Genomic DNA, 21,810 nt, shown 5'->3' on the forward strand with positions numbered 1-21,810 from the left:
TCTATCTTTTCTACCCTTGATAATCACTTTGTGAAGTTGAGCACTTTCTTAGAATGTGGAGAAATAACTTTTTGTGCTAAGATTTAAGTGAATCTTTAAGTAGATTTTTAAAATAACATGTCATGTCAGTATTCTGTTTCTCTTAAAGTTTAATTTAAGAGTATGCTAGAGAATAGAGTCTTGGGAAGGCAAGTGCAGTCCACATTTCAAGAGCCTAAGCAGGTACAACGCTTAGACAGTTTTTGTGCACGTCCATGAGGATGTAAGTTATTCCAGGGCTCTATTTCTAAGAAGCAACATTGTTGAGTATTTTAACATTTTAAAACTACTTAAATCAAGCCTCAGTTTTTCTCAGAAGTTTCATGGGCAGTATTTATCACTTGTTTGTTTATTACTTTTTCAAGCCAGGGCTTCTCTGTGTAGCCCTGGTGTCCAGAACTCACTCCGTAGACCAGGCTGACCATGAGTCCACAGAGATCCCCTCTGCCTCCCAAATGCTGGAATTAAAGATGTGCTCCAGCACTGCCTGGCTTCATGGTCAACTTATAAATCTCAGTTTTCAAATATTAGCGTATAAAAAAATTTCATTTAATTATCTTGGCAGAGTGAGATGTTTTTATCATTATTTCAATAAGTTAGGAATTTTTGAAATTTTATTTAGCCACTATTTCTGTTATAATTCTTTGTACCTCAAGGGTTTAAGTATTTAACAAATACCAATACATTCTCTAAAATGTTAACTATTATCTTAAATAGTTTTGGATTTGAGACTAGGTGACGGATTTTGTTATTTTTTTTTAAGTTGTGTGTTTGAGGTTATAAAACATTGCAAGGTGTGCTGGAGAGACAGCTCAGTGATTAAGAGCACTGGCTTTTCCTCCTAAGAATCCAGGTTCACTTCCCAGCACCCACCATGTGGATTCTCCAGGTAAGGAGATGGAAGAATATAAGTGTTGTGTATGACAGGTCAGAAACTAAGGGTAAGATCTCTCGAAAGCCAGAGGTGTACAGTTGCACTAGCAATGGTAATGTCATTGGACTTCAACGTAGCTGCTGTGCCAGGCAGAGTATTAGGTACAGATGAAAGGACAGAACTCCATCGTAAATAACCCCCCTGACGCCTATTCTCTCCCTCTCCTCCCAGCAACAGTGATAACAAACCAACTTGTTGCTAGGGTGGACAGGAGAAATTCACACAGCAGTGCTCAGCGTCTTTTGGTTTTGCTAGATGGCCTGGGCCCTTAGAGGATCAGTGTGAGGATGTTTGACAGTATACAGTGTTCACGTAGATTTAACATATAGTCCTCGCCGGTAAAAATACACGTGTCACATTTTAAGGGAGGAAAAAGTATTTCTCAAAAACCAGGAATCATGTTTGTTGGCAAAATGTCTGACGTAACGAAACGAAAACATTTTTCTTGTCAAATAGATTAGACAGTGCTAGCACTATTTTTATTTTATTAACTTCAGCTTAATAATCATTGTGTTATAATCTCAAATTTCTTATGTTGTATAACTTTGGACTTATAGGTATAGTTTATAAAATTGCACATTTAAAAAAACCCTTATTTAAATTTAGGAGTTAGTTATTAAATGAGTATGAACATTATTCCCAATTACTTACTTTAAAATATTAGAAAACAAAATTCTAAAGTAAGCCCACACTTCAAATTTAGAAATAAAAAACTTAAAGAATAAGATTATTAATATATTGCTGAGCTATGGTGGTGCACATCCTTAATCCCAGCACTTGGAAGGCAGAGGCAGAGCAAATTCCAGGACAGCCAGGGCTACACAGAGAAGCGCTGTCTTGAAAAATTTAAAAAAGAAAGAAAAAATTGTTAGTCTACTATATATACTTACTGAGAATATATTTATTGAATGAATTAATTGGTAAAATAGCACTGTATGTTTTTTTTTTAATTGTGTTACTTGAAAAGTATAGCCCACCAGAGCAGCTTAGGATAGTTTCCTAGGGACTTTTTTAACATCTGGACTCATCTTCAATAAATATTTATTAGTATGTGTCCTTAAACCTTACTATGTATATTTTCTTTTCATTGTAGAGGAATATCTAAAAATACTATTAATTGTTTAAAATGTTTCACATTCTGAGATTATCAACAATATTTTTGTTGTAGTAAAATTGAATTGTGGACACTCATATTTCCATGTTATATAATGTACTACTTATTAGACATTATTGTGATCACTAGTTTTAATAAGGGAACATAAAGTAGCTCCTGATTAGAGAATATGTATTTTTTCTATCATTTAGTATTTTCCTAATGTTTCAAATAAGCATAAAGTTAAAATTCTTAAGCACTATGCTATGAAAAAACTAAACTCTTCCCTCTTTTAAAATAATACTTTGAGTTCCTTTCTGCTCTTTTGCCCTCTTCTTTTTTCCTAGATAAATGATGTACATTGTGTTTTGAGGAAATATCATTAACCACTGGTTGGATTCAAAGAGCTCCACTGTAAGGAAGCTCAAAAACAAGAGTCAGTTCTGGAGTCTGAGCCTGACACCTGCACTTGGGAAAGTGGGAAACTGAGACTCTTGCCAACACTGAAATTCTCAATTTATGAAACTAAAACATCAAAATAATAATGAAATAAGAAATATTGAGCGGCATAATTCAAATACTAAAAATAATTTACACTTGAATGTACATCATTTGTAATTCTAATAAGCTAATTAACCAATTGCCCTATCAACACTTATTAACAAGTTGGAAAATTCAAATAAGTTTTGTTGTAAAAGGAGTGTAGTAACTAGTGCTGTGTGCAACCCTTATAACTAGCCAAGGCCAGCATGCAGGTCCTCTATGAGCGCCTCCTCAGAAGAGCACAGCCAAGAGCCCAGAACGACACGCATGTAGGTATGTTTACAAATAGGTTAATTAAACTTTGTAAACAATGTAGTATAGTCCCAGCATTTTTATTTAAGAGTTCATATACATAATCAGTTTGGTTTGCACATAAGTTGGGTTAATTTAATTGATTTGTAATGTTGAAGTTTTTATTTAGAAGTAAAAGTGATAGTGTGAAGATCTCTCTGACCTTTCACATATTCTAGTTTTTATAATGACCACTTTTTAAAAACCATCTATGTCAGCAAAATTGCTGATTGAACAATAATTACTATTAGTGTTCTTTAAGCAATTTCAACTTTGGATAGGCCTAATACTTAATGAAATGTGCTTAAAAAGCTGAAGCTGGTTTTATGCTTTGAAAGGATAAAGAAGAGGGACACCCCAGATTGGTTTCATGGTTTTAGTTAATTTGCATATGTTTTCATCATTCTAGACTCTTAAAAATGATACTAAATATCTATTATCTAAATGTTACTTATATTAAATGAAGAGGTCCATTTATCTGACTTTGCACACTTTCATGTTATTTATACATAGTTTTTGGTAGAATTACAGAGATCCAACTGCCTCTACTTCCCAAGTGCTGGGATTAAAGGCATGAGCCCCCACAACCAGCCTCCATATTATATTTTAGACTTTTGTACTTGCATAGCAGTAGTAACTAGTTTGCTAACTTTCTGGAACTTTTTACTTGGCCTTGAATAATGGTTAATTTTTTAAGATTGTGGGTAGCTGTTGAAATTTTCAAATGAAATAAAATTGTGTTCTCAGTTGTTAGATGAACGAACCAAACTGAAACAAAGAAGTTAGTATTTCATAGTATTTCAGATGAATACTGGCTGAGAAAGATTTGAGCTGCTTAATTTTTCCTAAAACTATTCTTGAAATTCATTTATCACTAGAAAAAATTAAAGTTGAAATGTTATGCAAAGTGTTTCATTCTCATATGAAGTGATTGTAAAATTTAAATAAATCCATAGTATGAAATTGTGACCATTTGTGGCATACTTTAGCCTTCATTACAGTGATTAAAATCTGCTTCTAGTTTTAGTGTACTGCCAGCTGTCTGCTTAGCTTGTAAACATTCTGCATTCATAAAATGTTGCTTAATATAATTAAGACTTGTCTTAAAAGGGGAGTAGATTTTGATTTGTTAGAGAAAAGGCTTGGTTTAAAACTAAAACATAAGCTGTATGGTGGTGGCATATGCCGCCCAGCACTGAGGAGGCAGAGGCAAGCAGGCAGATCTCTGAGTTTGAGGCTAGCATGATCTACAAAGCAGGTTCCAGGACTGCTAGAGCTAAACCGAGAAACCCTGTCTCAACACAACAACAAAACCATAAAATCTGCAAAAGTTAGTTGTAAATACATAGCTCTTACCTGAGTATACCTCTTCACCTTGTAACCTAAGCTCTGATTACTGCTTTCAAAAATAATGTTCTTAAAGAGACATGTACTACAAGTAAGTTTATTGCATTATTTCTCTCAGCAAAACACTAAAAAAAAAAAAAAAAAGACCAATATTTTGGCAAAGACTAGAATAGGGAAAATTTTGGGGGTACCTCCATAAAAGAATGACCGTTAGCATTTATTGAAAGTGCTTAATCTACTGAGTAGATTTCCCCAGAAAAGTGCTGAGAAAACGATGCAAATATCAGAAATCGTAAAGTAGAATTATACTGTTGAAAACTTATATGTATATCATAGAAGGATATATTCTAGATTGTAATCTTGAACAATAGGTGGAACAAATGTCCTCAAGATAATTTGAATAAAATAGTGGGATTGATTTTATATTTCTATTAATTGTTATATCATAATGTATTTTTTGAAAAGAAAAATTATTATTTGTAAAGTGAGACAAAAATCTGTAAGTGGTCTTGAAATCATTATCAATTAGTTCAGCAGTTAAATTTAGCTTTTACTCCTTCTTTAAGATTTTTTTGGCTGAGGCTATCAGCCAGTGAGTAAGTGCTTGTTGCACAAGCGTGAGGACCTGAGTTAGGATCCCCAGCACTGAAGTCAAATCCAGGTTCAGCTGCTTGTACCTGCAGCCCCAGCAGTGGGGTGCAGAGACTGAAGAATTTCTGGGGTTTGCTGACTAGCCAGACTAGCTAAAACAGCGAGTTCTGGTTCAGTAGGAGAATCTGTCTCACAGAATAATGTGGCAGGCAAATCAGGAAAACATCCAGCTCTGACCTTTGTCTTACACACAAAGAATGTTTTCATGAAGTAGCTCACTAGCTGTAATAGGCATTTGGACTCTTAGATACAAACCTTAGAAAAATGTATCAGAATTTTAAAGTTAATTTTCTGAAATGGGATGTATAACCTAAATCCAATTTTAATGATTTTCTTACATCATAGGAAAAGATGATGAACAATGTGAAATTAGATTTAGTATATGGAATTTATGTAGCATTTGCTGTCGGGTTTTTATTTTAACTTAACATTAGAAGATACTGATGTTTCTGACAGTGAATTATTTTATGAAATCAGTTGCAACATGTCATAGGATGCATCCTTGCATTTGTGTGAGAATGATTTTTGTAATGAGCTCATTTTAGTTATACTCATTTTCCTAGTTTAAAATTTATATTTGAGACCTTGATGTAATTCTCTTCCTTTAAAAATAACTAATCTTTATGTTATTTGTTTCAGTGTTTTTCTTACCATTTTAATTATAAATTTCTTACTAGATGCTTAGAGCATACCTAAGTAAATCAGAATTATGTAACAAAAAATTACTTTTAACAATACACAATATTTTGTTAAATCAGGGATTAACTTTTTATTGCAAAAGATTTTGTCCTTCATATAATATTAAAGGTGGTTTCAGATCTAACACTGAAATCTTTCCTCTAATTAGTTTTTACCCCTTTCAGAGGAAATGGATGTAGAAGCTCGTCTTACTGAACTATGTGAAGAAGTTAAGGTACTTGAAATTTCTTTTTAATTCTCTTATTTGAGTGATTTTTGTTTTCTTTTTTTTGATGGATAAAACTAAACTTTATTGACTTTCTTTTCTTTTTTATTGATATTTATTGAGCTCTACAGTTTTCTCTGCTCTCCTCCCTCCCTCTCCCCTCCCCACTTCAACCCTCCCCCTAAAGTCCCCATGCTCCCAAATTACTCAGGAGAGATCTTGTCTTTTTCTACTTCCCATGTAGATTAGATCAGTGTAAGTCTCTCTTAGTGTCCTCATTGTTGTCTAGGTTCTCTGGGATTGTGGTTTGTAGGCTGACTTTCTTTGCTTTATGTTTAAAAACCGCCAATGAATGAGTACATGTGATAATTGTCTTTCTGTGTCTGGGTTACCTCACTCTAAATAATGTTTTCTAGCTCCATCCATTTTCCTGCAAAATTCAAGCTGTCATTATTTTTTCTGCTGTGTAGTACTCCATTGTGTAAATGTACCCACATTTTCCTTGTCCATCCTTCTGTCAGGGGGCATTTAAGTTGTTTCCAGGTTCTGGCTTTGACAAACAAAGCTGCTATGAACATAGTTGAGCACATGCCCTTGTGGCACGATTGAGTATCCATTGGATATATATCCAAAAGTGGTATTACTGAGTCTTGAGGAAGGTTGTTTCCTAATTTTCTGAGAAATCGCCACACTGACATTCAAAGGGGCTGTACCAGCTTGCATTCTCAGCCTTTTCCCCACAACCTCTCCAGCATAAGTTGTCATCAGTGTTTTTGATCTTGGCTATTTTTACAGGTATAAAATGGAATCTCAGAGTTGTTTTGATTTGCATTTCTCTGATGACTAAGGATATTGAACATTTCCTTAAGTGTCTTTCAGCCATTTTGGATTCCTCTGTTGAGAGTTCTCTGTTTAAGTCTGTACTCCATTTTTTTTTTATTGGATTATTTGTTCTTTTGATGACCAATATTTTGAGTTCTTTGTATATTTTGGAGATCAGACCTCTGTCTGATGTGGAGTTAGTGAAGATCTTTTCCCATTCTGTAGGCTGTTGTTTTGTCTTGTTGACCGTGTCCTTTGCTTTACAAAAGCTTTTCAGTTTCAGGAGGTCCCATTTATTAATTGTTTCTCTCAGTGTCTGCTGCTGGGGTTATATTTAGGAAGTGGTTCCCTGTGCCAATACATTCAAGTGAACTTCCCACTTTCTCTTCTATAAGGTTCAGTGTGTCTGGCTTTATGTTAAAGTCTTTGATCCAATTGGAGTTGAGTTTTATGCATGGAAATAAATATGGATCTGTTTTCATTCTTCTACATGTTGATACCCAGTTATGCCAGCACCACTTGTTAAATATGCTTTCTTTTTTCCATTTGATATTTTTTGCTTCTTTATCAAAGATCAAGTGTTTATAGGTGTGTGGATTGATATCCGGGTCTTCTATTCAGTTCCATTGTTCCTCTTGTTCTTATGCCAATGCTAGGCAACATTCAGTACTGTAGCTCTGTAGTAGAATTTGAAGTCAGGGATTGTGATGCCTCCAGAAGTTCTTTTACTGTACAGGGTTGTTTTGGCTATCCTGGGTTTTTTGCTTTTCCATATGAAGTTGAATACCATTCTTTCGAGGTCTTTGAAGAATTTTGCTGGGATTTTTATGGGCATTGCGTTGAATCTATAGATTGCTATTGGTAAGATTGTCATTTCTACTATGTTAATTCTATTTTCTATTCTAGTCCAAGAAAATTCAGTTGCTTATTTTTTTTAACTGCAAAGGCAAATTGGGCAATCATGGTAGAACCACAGATTAGATGGGCAAAGGCATCTAACCTCAATATAAAGCTAACATATCCTTTGAAAAATTTATTGTTTTGCACGTAAAGAGCAATTAGCTGCAAATATATACACTTTCTTCTGTGATTTTTATTTAATGAATTTCTGGACAGGTTTTTAAAATACTTGTATAGTTTTGTGGCACTACTTTTTTATCTGTTAACATTTTTGGTTAGTATGCAGAGGCGTCCTTGTGCCCGTCTTTTACAAGTATCATCATACTTGTTGCCCTTCATTTCTGTACTCTGCTGATAGCAGTCCTTTAAAATGATACTCTTTTACTACAGCAGATCAGCTTGTGTTTTAAGCCACTTTTCTAGTTCATTCTTACAGTTAAATTGGATACATTTTTCTTTTTTGATCAGGAAACTCTCTTGATTATTTTAAGTTCACTGTATATTCACTGTTCACCAGCTGTGTTAATAAGAGAAATCAGAGGCATGAATCAAATGGAAGTACACATTTGGTTTGAAGTGTATTTCTCTATGTAAGTTTCAATGAAAACTGGATTCTTTTTGTGAAGGGTCTCTTTAATAATTGTAAGTATGCAGGATATGCAAAGATGCAATTTTCTATGCTGTCACAGGCTTTCTTTATAATTCAAATGACCATTTTCTTTAAAAGTCACCAGTATAAGATGGATGGTGGTGACACACACCTTTAATCCCAGCACTCGGGAGGTGAGGCAGGCAGATCTCTGTGAGTTCAACACCAGCCTGGTCTACAAGAGCTAGTTCCAGGACAGGCTCCAAAGCTACAAAGAAACCTGACTCAAAAAAAAAAAAAAAAAAGAAAGAAAGAAAGAAAAAAGAAAAAACAAAGTCACCAACATAGATTTGGAGAGATGGCTGGACAGTAAATAACTTTAGCTGCCTTTCCAGAGCAGTGGAAGTTCCGTTCCCAGCACCATTCATGGCAGTTTACATTGATCCAACAGCCTCTTCTGACCTCCATGAGCCCTCAACACATATACATGGAGGCAAAACACTAGTTGATATAAAATAAATAAATAAAGGGTTTATATATGATTTTTATAAATAGTTACCCAAAGGGCCGTATCCATTTAAAAATAATTATAAGAATGTGCAGTCAATATGAACAAATCTAGTCTTTCAGAAACTAAAGGGGGGAGATTGTTTTTGATTTGTGTTTTTTTTTTGTTTTGTTTTGGTTTGGTTTTGGTCTTTTAGTACTTAAATCTTTTTATTCCCATTTCTTTCTTTTGGCTGACTTTTATTCATATATCTGTTATATTTTTCTTCCATATGAAAGATGTCATGATCCTTTTACTAAAGAAAACCTCCATCTGCCTTTACCAGCCCACATCACCACCATCTCTCAGCATCAGGCATTAACAAGACACGTTGCCAAATCCACTTCTTTGTGAATCGACACGTGAGGTTTTAATTGTGTTGTCACAGCTTTCTCTTTTCCCGTCAGTAGAGTTAACGCTCTTTTGCTGACTCCAGATAATGAGTCTTGATTTCATGGCCCAGCATGCATTGTTTGTGATTCATGTCAGAGTTAGCTGCTGGTGGACCTCCTCCTCTCCGATCTGTTCCAGCTCATCAGCATCCATTTCCATGGCGGACATGCTTAGTTTTCTCTTTAAGATTTTATTGTTTTACTTTATGTGTATGATAACCTAGCTAGCTTGCTGAAATTGCCTCCGTACCCGTCTCAGTTAAATATAAAAGCTTTATTCAGCTGGTGTCTCTCCCTCAGCGCACATGTTCACACTGGCCTTCATGCTGATGTTCTTAGTAGTGCTGTCAAGAGGTCTGATGCCGGCATCAGGGAGCAGTAAAGCTGTTGTCCTTGTTGTTCTAGAAAGTAGAAAACCCTGATGAACTGGCAGAACTGATCAACATGAACCTTGCACAACTTTGCTCACTTCTCATGGCTTTATGGGGACAGTTTCTGGAAGTCATAACACTGCATGAAGAATTAAGAGTACTATTAGCACAGGAACACCATACCTTGAGGGTAAGTTAAAGAAATGCCCTTTTATTGAATATTATATATCTTTAGGAATTTCTTACAAGTAAAAATATTCTTACTTAATAATGTAGGTAAGTGTAGAAGAGAGACATCCTTATGTTGTTGTTTGACTCTAAAGCTGATAGTAAAGTAAGACAGTTCAGCAAACATTACATCTCAGTGCCAACTCTGCTAATAGAAAACTACCTGAAGGTGAATAAAATATGAATATATATGATAGGAGATAGTGCCTAGAACCCAAAAGCAGGAATTAGAAATAATTAACCAAATAGGCATCTCTGATAGTCTCTCCTCCTTTTATCTTTGTTTTGGTTTTTCATTTCCCTAACCTCTCTCACCAGAATATATATTAGGAATTTTGCAAGTTGAATATAGACCTACAGTGGCCCTTATACAGAAAGTTAAACTATTTAATCTATAGCATGTACTAGCTACTGAATTCTGTGTAAGTTAGATCATGTACTGTGTTTGTCCTCTTATATGCTACTCTTTTAAGTATCTGTCAGTTGTTGATTTTTCTCATGTGTTATGTACCATTTGAGTATATACACAATTTGTTTTGTTGATAGACATCTAGATTCTTCCTGAGTTTGTAACTATTGCAAACCAAGAACAGTTTCTCTGAAGAGGACCATTTATCCCTAATACTTGAGTATGCATTTCTCAAGATCAGGAACACTTACCCATTATAGTAGTCAACCTTAGAAATTTTATACTGATATCATAATGATGTGTAGTATCTGGCCTATCTTAATTAAATCTGTTGTTGGTGTGATCAGATACCCTGATAGAGGCCACATAAGAAAGAAGGGGTTTACTTTGTCTTAAGGTTCCAGAGAGGCCACAGCCGGTGTGGCTTGGAAAGCATGGCGTCGGAAATGTGCAGCCTGTGTCAGTCATGTGGCATCAGCCGTCTGAAAGCCGAGAGAGTGGGGACAGACTGTAAACCTTCAAGACTTGCCCTGAGTGACATAGTTCCTCCAGCAAGACTTCACATCCTAAAAGGTCCATAACCTTCCAACAGTGTCAGCCATCTAGTGACCATGTCACATGATGCTACAGTCAAACACATGAGCTACAGTCAAAGCACAATGTGGCCCGTATTTAAATTTTACCAGTTGTTATGTGCTATTTGGCAACCCCGCCCCAGTCCACATTTGCAGGATCAGACCTAGATTCACACTTGGCATTCTCTTTTAATGGCCCTTTAATTTCATATAATAATCTCATGTCTCTGTCCAGTGGTTGCATAGAGTACCCTCAGTTTGCTCTCTCCTTCCTAGTAAATAGAGTAGAATGGCACACTGTAAGTAGGGATGTTGTAAATCATTTCTTTTTTCAAAAATTTGATAGATGACATTTTTCTAAGGAGTTTTTTTTTATTTTGCCTGCACTTTTAAATTTATTATTATCACATAACAGAATACTTCATTTTTAAAAAATATCTGACTGATCTGTAGTGTTTTCCACCATTTATTACTAATATTTTTATGCCCTTATCGTTTTAGGGAATGGTCTTAAAGGAAGTCTTTCATTTTATTAGCATTTTTAATGGACTATTTTTTCATGTTTTTACTTCTCTCTTTGATGTGTTTTCTGTTTTATTATTATTATATTTCAATAAGTAGGGTTATCGTATTGAAAACTATTTTTTTTGTTTGTTTTTCAAGACAGGGTTTCTCTGTAGCTTTGGTGCCTGTCCCGGAACTAGCTCTTGTAGACCAGGCTGGCCTTGAACTCCCAGAGATCCGCCTGCCTCTGACTCCCGAGTGCTGGGATTAAAGGCGAGCGCTACCACCGCCCAGCTGAAAACTAATTTTTTAGGGTTCTTCCTTAGAAATCCTTTAATAAAAATTAGTTGCTTCTCTAAAAGGCCTAATATGAGATTTTGCAGTGGATAAAATAGCATAATTACAGTATCCACCTTACTAATGATTTTCTTTAGCTTTGTATAGTAATTTAAAATGAATAGCTCAATAAATGCAATCTGTATCTTTCAGACAATTTTCATTAACATTTTTTACCACCAAGATTTTGAACAGGGATGAATTTTAGTAGAAATATAACCAGTTCTCGTGGTGTGCTCACAATGCTGAACTGCCCTTTACTCAGTGCCCTTTGGAAATTAGGACTTTTGTGAGGTCTTGGGTGCCTCCTAGAGAGGTCAGTGCGTCTGTTGGCATTGTTTATATAGCCATTCCGACTGGAATGTGATGAAATAGAAAAGCAGTTGACATTTTCATTCTCCTAGTGACTAAGGGTGTTGAACACTTGTTTCAAGTGTTTATTGACTGCATATATTTCTTTTGAGAACTTTTTTTTCAAATAGTTCATTATTGCAAAGTTTAGATAATATACTCAACCTGAATATGTGGGCATCCTACTAAAATTCTTAGAATATTAGATTTGATATTGAATGGTCCCAAGTTGTATTTTTTTATTTCGTTTTTATACCTTATTACAGAGATTTTTGAAGAGGTGTTGTTTTTTTTTACGGTGTACTTTTCTTTATTTATTTATTTATTTGTTTGTTTGTTTATTTATTTATTTTTTGTGGCAGTGTCTTACTTTGAAGCTCTCTCTGTCCTGAAACTCAAAGAGATCTGCCTGCCTCTGCCTTTCAAGTGCTGGGATTAAAGGCATGTGTCACCATGCCTGCATTAGGTTTTTTATATCAAGTAGTTATAGCTGGGCCTGATAGTTTATGCTTATAATCCCAGCACTGGGATGACAGAGTCAGGCTGGCTGTGAGTTTGCCGTCAAAGTGAACCACGAAGTGAGTACCAAGGCTACAGAGTAACACCCTGACTCCAAATTGTAAACAAAGCAAACCAGCTCTTATGTGCAATTGTTTCTGCAAATCTTCATGTTCTTTTTGATGGATGTGTTCATGTCGTTAGCATGGTGATGCTTTCATGTCAGAATTCATGAAATTGTACTTGAAATGTGTGATGCCATAACTCATACACCTCCAGAGAACTAGAAAAATGGTGAGTGGGGGATGTAGCGGAGCCTCACGTGTGTTCAGTTCCAAGTACCAGGAAGAACAGGAGGGCTTACTAAACCTTAATAAAGTAAGATAATAAAATAAAATGTCTGTCACATGTCCGAAAAAGTTTTTCTCTTTGTTAATTTGCTTTTAGAAGAGATGCATATCATATCAAGAAATGAGCTAGAATTGTATCTGATATTAGATGTGAATCAGTTTTTGTGTAATAAAGCTTTATTGTATCCTCCTATAACACAAAGAGCAAAGAATATATTTTCAAATAAACATTTGTAAAGTGCTACATTTTTCAGGGAATATAACCATAATCTATCAGATAGAAAGCCTGTGCTCAGCATCAGACTCTGCTGTACATGGACACATATAAAAATACTAGAACAGGGAGGGGGAGGGAAATGGGAGGCTGGGAGGAGGCGGATACTTTTTTTTTCTTATTCTCAATAAAATAAAAAAAGGATATAAAAAAATATTAGAACAAATTCTCTTAACAGTTTGAACCACATATTCAAGTAAGCCCAGGAAAGAATATTTACCTCTTTAAAGCATTAAAATTATATAGACATTGAAAGTTCCTCTTTTTTCTATTTGCTGAAGTTTCAATAGTTGTGATAGTGCCAAGTAAATGAATTTTAAATTAGAATATATTACGACCTTTACCAACTCACTTTTGTAAGCAACTGTAACAAAGTAGTGATATATATTTCTTGTATCCCCTAAATTTAAATTTGGAAACCTAACAAATTTTAATATTATGTGTTGCCATCAGGTGGCAGTCATACATTAGTTATGGTGACACAATACAGTGAATAGACTCATTCATGGCATAGCATCCCAGTGTGTAATTGTAAGAGAATGAAAAAAGAAACCTCATATGAGTACATAGAGGCATGGAAAGATTTCTAATTGCAGAATCTTGATGTAGAAAGACAAAAAGATAAGAACTAGAGTATAAGATTTAGTTTCCCAAATCTGTTCTTGAAATGGGTTTGTCACTTACTGCCTGTGTCTCCTTGGTTCCTCTTCCCATAGCCTCCTCACTGACTAAATGAAGATGTCTCCTCCATAGCCCTTTTAAGGTTTAAATCAGGGCCTTAGCACAGAGCCTCCTAAGTAAGATACTAGCAAGAAATACTACTTACTATAGGAATCAGGATGGTGAAGGAGAGAAGGGGAGCCACTTGCCGACTCTGGAAATCTAGTGGGAGCTAAAGAGAAGGAAGATTGCAAAAGATGAAAGAGGAGTCTTCTGAGGAGCAGGCAAAGAAGGAAGAGAGGGAAAGGAAAAGACTGGATATTGTGAAAATAAAGTATGGAAATGTTATAATAAACCTCTTTCTTTGTGTACTCAATATAATAAAATACATGCTTATACTTTATAGTCACCAGGGAAAATAAACTCTAGACAAACAGGCAGATATTTTCCTTCATCCTTCCTTTAGTGCTGAGAGAAACAGGAGATAAATAGGTGATTAGAGCACATTTGAAAGTAAAGGACACAGCACACCCTTCTCAGCAGGACCTTCCCCCACTGTCTCTCTCCAACATGGTTCTCTGACTTCCTCACGTGTGCTATGGCACAAATAAGTGTACACACACACACATTCTCAACATAATATGATTTGAACATGTAACATATTTCTCTTCCCTATATGTACCCAAATAAGATCTTTCCCCTCTCTTATTTGGCTTAATGGTGTTCCATTATCTAACAAAACCTTTTCATGATTAAAAATATTGGCAAAATAAGTCAGCAAATTCAATATATATTTATCAAGTACATTCTTCTATTGCATGCCAAAATATATTAGAGGGTATCTTCAAAACATACCTCCTCTGGCATCATAGTGCATACCTTTAATCCTAGCACTTGGGAAGCAGAGGCAGGTGAATCTTGGTGAGTTAAAGGTCAGCCCGGTATACATAGCAAGTTCCAGGCCAACCAGAGCTAAACAGTGAGAGCCTGTCTTAAAAAGGAAAATAAAACAGTTCCTGGGAAGGGGTATGATTTGTGTATAGTTATCCTAAGGCAGAATGCAGTGACCATTAGAACAGCAGTTACAAAAGCATGTGTTTCTATCTATCCATACTAGAAGCTACTGTTGCATGTGTGCTATGTTCTTCACAATGCCGTTGCACAAGTATTAAGTGCAATTTGAAAGTGCATCACCTGAAACTCAAAGTCAAATGCCCAAAGTCACAATGCTAATACATCACTCAGTTCATGGTCATATACTTGAATGCCTGACAAATTATGTAGATGAAGTTAGCCACCCAGGATTTCCCTCCGTTGTTTCCCATGTGTTGGGCACTATTCTGGATGCTGTAGACAAAGCAAATGGTACAAGTACTATCCCTACCTTAAGGAGGAAAAATGAGATCAGAATGTAAGTCTAAGTTTCTCAGTTGTGTTTTTTCTTTATTCCATACCATATAGAAATATAGTGATTTAGGAACACTGAAGGAAAGAAGCGTAATTCTCATGGGAATGGTTTTTGAATGCCTAGTGGAATCAGCATCCCTGCTTGCTAGTCTATACCAAATTGACTAATGGAACATACCTTGTTATCAATATTTCTTTTTGAAATTATTTAGGTTCGCAGATTTTCGGAGGCATTCTTTTGTTTTGAACATCCAAGAGAAGCTGCCATTGCATACCAAGAACTTCAGTAAGTAGCACAAATCCAAAATACAGATGATTGTTTTTTCTTTTACATAAGATGTCTTATCACAGAATTATTAATGACAAACTTCATAATATTTAAGGCAGAAGAAAAGGTTTAATTTAGGAATTTTTTTTTTGAAAGTCCCTTTCTGTTGAAGAAAGGTATAATGGACTTGCACTGTGTCCCCTTTGTTAGAACTGTGTAGCTCTGCTCTTCACATGCCATCGTCTTCCGTCCTTGCTTCCTCAGGTCAGAATAGCTCACACTCATCGCTTTCATATCGTGTGGTTGGCACTGCCTTCTGTCACATAGATGATACACAGTTCAGATGTCCAAATAGCTGGGCAGTCGCACCCAAGAGCTAGAGGCAGATGGAGGACTCTGTTTGAGGCCAGCTTGGTCTACAGAACAAGATCCAGAGCAACTCTTAAAAAATAAAACAAAACCTCCAAAACTTTGTTTGCCTTCCATCATTCCTACTGAATGTGGTTAGGTCTTGTTTTCGAGCTTTAAAGGGTTGCTTGAAGTCATTTCCCTGAGGAAAATAAGGCAGACACAAAGAAGTGAATACTGTATCAGTTTTTATATACGAAATTTTGAAGAAGCAAAACTCGTGTGAAGAAAGTCCAAACAGTGGTTCTCCTGGGGTTGATAGGGCTGGGAAATTAGGAAAAAAAAAAATGTGAGTAGATGGAAATATTTATTCTGTTGTGGATTTCTTTGTCAAATCATATAGGATATATTTCAGTTCATACATATTTTACTTACTAAAAACACTTATAAACAATAACTGTGGTCATAAGAGGTAGTCAGAGTTGAAGTATAAAAATGGAGCAGGTGTTAGCTGCTCACACTGGGTGATAGTGATAAGTAAATGCAGTTAACTACTCTATTTTGATTCTTTTGAAATTTTTGTTAGGAAATTTTTTCTTTTAAAAATTTTTGGATTTTTTTTTTTTAGTGTGTCTGAATGTTTTATCTGAATGTATGTATGTTCACCATGTGTAGGCCTGGTCCTATTGTAGATTAGAGAAAGGAGTCAGACCTCCTGGAACTGTAGTACATTAGTTACAGTTACATGGTTGCAAGCCCCCGTGTGGGTGCTGGGAATCAAAGAGGGCCTTTTACCAGAGCACTAAATGCTCTTAACCACCGAGCCTTATGTCCAAGCCCTTGAAAATCTTCCTGATCACTATTTTATATTAGGCTTTGTGTATCTTGTTTTAAATAGATGTTCAGTGTATTTATCAATATGTATTGGTAAAGCAGCCTTGTGAAACACACTTTTCCCTTGTGTTCTCATTAAGTAATTAGTAAGTAATTAGCATTGAACTTTTGATACTACGTTCATACAATAGAATAGGAATTAGCTTGTCAGCAAACTGTAATTTTATGACTAATTTATTAGTAGTAAAGCATAATTTTCATTTTGCCAGTTTTTAATCTCTGACCAAGAAACTTTTCCCAAGGACACTGTATCTTGAGGAAAGGGGTTAAGACTGGTGGGGAAGAGAACAGGGTAGATTTTAAAGTGGAGGTGGGTGTAATTATTTTTTCACTACAATCTGACTTAAGAATATTTTTCAGTGCTCAGAGTCATCTACAGATGTGCACCGCTATCAAAAATACTTCCTTCTGCAGTTCTCTTCCACCCCTACCTATTGAATGTAGTGAATTAGATGGAGATCTCAATTCATTACCTATAATCTTTGAAGATAGGTATTTAGATTCAGTTATTGAAGGTAAGTATAATCTAACTAAAATACATAAGCTATGTATGTCAATTTCAGCATATTCTTCCAGATATACATAAACCATTCCCTAATATTAAATCATTTCCCCCTCTAGTTTCATTTACTTTTGAGGAAATTAGAAAGTTGTAGTTAGAAAAAGTAGTCTCGATCCCTTGAACTTTCACACTTGTTGTAAACTGGAATCTTTTTTTCTTTGGATGAAAGACTTAGATGCGCCCTGGATGGGAATTCAGAGTCTTCAGATAACAGAGGCCAGTAGAATGGATAAACATGAGACTGAAGAGAGCTCTGTAGCAGGACTTTCTAGCCCAGAGTTGAAGGTCAGACCTGCTGTTGCCTCCAGTATTTGCTATACAGAAGGTGAAAAGCAGCTCACAAAATCTCTAAAAGGAAAGAATGAAGAAGCAAATAAATCCAAGGTTAAGGTCACTAAGCTCATGAAAACAATGAAACCAGAAAACACAAAAAAGTTAATAAAACAGAACTCTAAAGATTCTGTGGTTTTAGTAAGCTACAAATGTTTGAAAAATACAACATCAAGTGATCTCACTAAATGCTTTGAAGGCAATCCTTCACATAGTCAGGAAGAAGGTCTGGATCCCACAATATGTGGATATAATTTTGACCCAAATACCTACATCAGACAGACAAGTCAAAAGGAAGCTAGCACTTTGCCAGCTAATACAGACAGAACTGAACACAAGTCTCCAGATACTGAAAGTATGCAACCAGACCAGTTCGATCTTCTGAACTCTGGCAGCCTAAATCTTTGTGCAAATTTGTCCATTTCAGGTAATCTTGTCTCCCAAGACGATAGTGATATCTCACATGTGGAGCACAATCTGGCATTTAGAAGTTCATCAGGTGATTGCCATGACTATCGAACAACTCCATCTTCAGGAGTTAGAACACTTGAAGTCAAGCCCAGCAGTAAAGAGCCTTTCAGTGGAGAGAAAATAAGTGTTAAAATAGGAGCTTGGGCAGAGCTTCGAGAAGATGAACTATTTGTGGATAATTTACTACGCAGTTGTGAGTCCTCAGAATCTGATGGGAAATCCAAGTCTATAGAAATAACCCTTGGAAAGGATGCTTTACAGGAAACGAAGTCTCACTCTACTGAAGAATCATTAACCAAATTGAGAAGTCATCTACCTGCTCCTTCTACAAAAGAATATCATGTTGTAGTAAGTGGTGACACAATTAAGTTACCAGACACTAATGCCACATACGCTTCCTCTAGATTTTCAGACTCAGGTGTGGAAAGTGAACCAAGTTCTTTTGCAACACATCCAAATCCAGAAATACCCTTTGAAACTCTCCAAGGGCCAGGTCCTTATAATAATGAAAGATTATTTCCTCAGCTTTTGATGAAGCCTGATCACAATGTAAAATTTTCACTAGGAAGTCACTGCACTGAGAGCACAAGTGCTTTAAGTGAAATACAGTCATCTTTGACATCCATCAACTCCCTACCTTCTGATGATGAATTGTCACCTGATGATAACTCTAAGAAATCTGCTGTGCCTGAGTGTCATCTAAGTGATAGTAAAACAGTTTTAAATCTAGAAACGATGGATCTGCCAAAGTGCGATGATTCTAAAAAGTCAAGTATTCTTTTGCAGCAGCAATGTGTTGTATTTTCAGAGCATTTGGACAGTGAAACTTTAGCAATGCATTCCTTAAATCCAAGTAGTAAAGACCCTTTAGAACTTGTTTTCTCAGGTGAAGATACTGCCGGTGATGTGAAAAGTAGTTGTGACTCCAAACCTAATTTGGATATTGTGCTTAAAGGCTCCCCGAGCCATGATACATCTAATAACTGTGCAGAAACAGCAACAACACTAAGCTCAAAGCTGATTTGCTTAGGTACTCCTTGTGTTGTTTCAGGTTCCGTTTCTACTAATGCGGAGCTTAGTGAAGATAGGACTGTGGAAAAAAACCGTAGTGAGCCGTTAAATCACAAGCAAATACACTCAGAAACCCTTGTTATTGAAAATGACCCTCATCTGAGTCCAGATGACTCTATTTCCAATAGTACTGATGTGGTAAAACAAGGGCTTGTGGAAAATTATTTTGGATCTCAGAGCAATCCTGATATTTCTGACACGTGTGCTGTTAGCTACCACAGCTCAGTTAGCTCTCAGAAGGAAACCTGTGAAAAAGGAATTAGTGATCTTCAGCAGGAACAAGGCAAAGAAGAAGAGGAGGAAGAGGAGCAGGATCAACAAATGATTCAAAATGGGTACCATGAAGAAGCAGATTTCTCAGCTGCAGACGGAACAGTAAGTGCTCACTATGCAAGTGGAGATGTGCTACGAGAAGAGAGACACACACAGTGCGAGAGAGTGAGCAGCGACTATCTGAGGGCTGCTGTACCCGTTCCTGCTGTTTGTACTTCTGGTTGTTTGTCTTTCCCATCTGCTCCACGAGAGTCTCCTTGTGGTGGTAAATATCCTCCTAGAAGTAAATTTGATGCCATTACAAAGCAGCCAAGCAGCATTTCTTGCAACTTCACTTCTTCATCTTCCTGGTATGAAAATTCACCAAAACCTCAAATACATGCGTAAGTAATGAAACTCAATATTGTGTGCTAAGTGTGTATCTAGAACACCAGATATAGTGCCAAAAGATGGAATCTTTTTGTTCCCTCTGACAAAACATGCTCCTTTTTATTAATTGTTAAGATGATGAAATGGTACAGTATGGGCAGACCACTTCCATATCACCTGTTGTGTGGTTAGACACTTTGAGCAGCTTTCTGTCAGAAGTGCGCCATCACTAAGGTAAAACCCTGTATTTGTTAGTGCATCATTTCTCCCTATAACCTCAGGAAAGAGCTGGGCTTTATGAGTACATGTGAGAACTAGGGTAATATTGAGTAAGTGAATGACGTATTTGTAGGAACTCTTAAACATACCCAATCCTAGTTGCCTTGCTTAAGTCAGTAGTTTCCAGTAGCAGATTGATCTGTCTGCACTGGTTCCTAAAATCTACTTCAGCCTAGACCAAATCATGATCTGTGAGTTGAGAAGTCGGAACATTGTGTACAGTAGATTTTTAAAATTCACAGATCACTCTGGTTCATGTATAAACTTGAGATCTATAAAACTTAAAGCTAGAATGTGGTAACAGGGTCTTGAGACCCTTTCTCAAGAACAAACTAAAGTTGCTGCCACCTTTTGGGTTCTTCTTTTTTCTGGGGCACGAGAAAGCAAAGTCTACATGTCTTCACCCAGTGTGTACTACACAGACTACTCTTCGTCATCCCCTTCGTTTCCACCTTCCTCAGCCAGACGGGGGTCACGCAGATAGCAGTGCTGATGTTTAGTCTTCAAGCTCAGTTTGTTATCATGCCAGATCCTGTGTGCTGCCCCTTACAGCCTTGTGCCTCTCTTGGTGCTGCTCCTTACTGGTATTTTTAGGAAGGAATCCACCCTGCTTGAGTACCATACTCACTGTTGTGCTTTCCCAGAATGGCTTCTTTTAAATTGTAAGAGAGCAAAGAAGAAAAAATGTGATTACATGATAAATAGCAGATTGCCATTTTCCAGGACTTCTTTTAGCTATTCTGTGCATGCAGTATTAAGTTATACATAAGGCGTAAACCACTTCTGACATTTTCATAGCCAGTCCAAGGTTATCAGAATATTTTAAAGTGACTTCAGGCTTAAAGTGTTCATTTTTTTCTAATAAGAATATGTATTAAGAGTAGCAAAATGTTACCCTTTGATAAAGTCATTTAGATAACCCCATGTGGTTTCATAATTTTTACAAATATTGCTGAACTTACTTTTTCAGCACTTCTCTAAATTCACTATGTTCTCTTTGTGTTTCTTAAAACGGAGTGATTGATCTTTAGTAGTGAATATTTTCTGTAATATTTCACTTCAGCTTCCTTCAAGCAAAAGAAGAATTGAAGCAACTTAAGCTGCCTGGGTTCATGTACAGTGACGTTCCTCTGCTGGCACCCTCAGCGCCTTACTTTAGTGTGGAAGAAGAGGATGGTTCTGAGGACGGTGTGCATCTCATAGTCTGTGTCCATGGTTTAGATGGTACGTGTCAGCCATTGATGTACCCCATGACAACTCAATAACTTTTCCTAATAGGACATTTAGTTACCTGTAACCTTTTGAACTTGAAAAATGGTGAGTTGCTAAGATTAATGTATATTACATTATGAAACAAAAATATGCTTAAGTTTACTAAATGTAATATTAGATTTTCTTTTTTGTTGTTGGTTTTAAGTAAATTTGCCATGAATCTGACACTCATGTAAATGTTTTAATTTTTCTGTATTCTGGATGATTTTATCAACTACACCCTCAGCACTGTCCCTTTAATAGTTTTTCTATCCTCTTTTTACCTTCTTAACCTTTCAGACTGAAAAAAAAAAATGTTATGCTTACTAATCTAAGACCTCACTAACTTCATTCTGTAGTTTTGTGACAGTGACGGCTGCCATGGCTACTTAGGAGCTTTGTCTTTTTGGTTGATAAGCTGTTAGAAGAAGCCAACAGTTTCTAGATCAGCATTACAGAGTTTCTGTCCCACCCAACCCGGCAGCCATTAAGTCCCAAAGAATCATACAGAGGTCTACATTAATTTCAAACAACCAGGCCTATTAGCTCAGATGTCTTATTAACTCTTATAACTTATATTAGCTCATAATTCTTGTCTGTGTTAGCCACGTGGCTTGGTACCTTTTTCTGCAAGGCAGTCACATCTTGAGTCCTCTGCATCTGGGTGATGACTGCAGAG

General features: G+C 36.2%; 1 protein-coding gene across 6 annotated transcripts in view; it reads left to right on the top strand.

Annotated features, from left to right (window-relative positions):
* Positions 1-21,810, top strand: part of Fam135a (family with sequence similarity 135 member A) — a 70,903-nt gene that overhangs the window by 35,758 nt on the left and 13,335 nt on the right. For 3 of the 6 annotated variants that reach the window (XM_050134706.1, XM_050134707.1, XM_050134708.1), the window contains 7 exons: positions 2,805-2,882; positions 5,762-5,811; positions 9,458-9,613; positions 15,228-15,301; positions 16,886-17,040; positions 17,257-19,615; positions 20,944-21,104. In XM_050134706.1, the coding sequence (XP_049990663.1) occupies positions 2,805-2,882; positions 5,762-5,811; positions 9,458-9,613; positions 15,228-15,301; positions 16,886-17,040; positions 17,257-19,615; positions 20,944-21,104 (3,033 nt within the window). Of the gene's footprint in view, positions 1-29; positions 2,883-5,745; positions 5,812-9,457; positions 9,614-15,227; positions 15,302-16,885; positions 17,041-17,256; positions 19,616-20,943; positions 21,105-21,810 lie in introns of those variants that run through there. The other 3 variants (XM_050134709.1, XM_050134710.1, XM_050134711.1) reach the window with 3 other exon arrangements.

Source organism: Alexandromys fortis, unplaced genomic scaffold (assembly GCF_014885135.2).
Source record: "Alexandromys fortis isolate MF-2015 unplaced genomic scaffold, M_Fortis_MF-2015_v1.1 scaffold_20, whole genome shotgun sequence".
Lineage (NCBI taxonomy): Eukaryota > Metazoa > Chordata > Mammalia > Rodentia > Cricetidae > Alexandromys > Alexandromys fortis.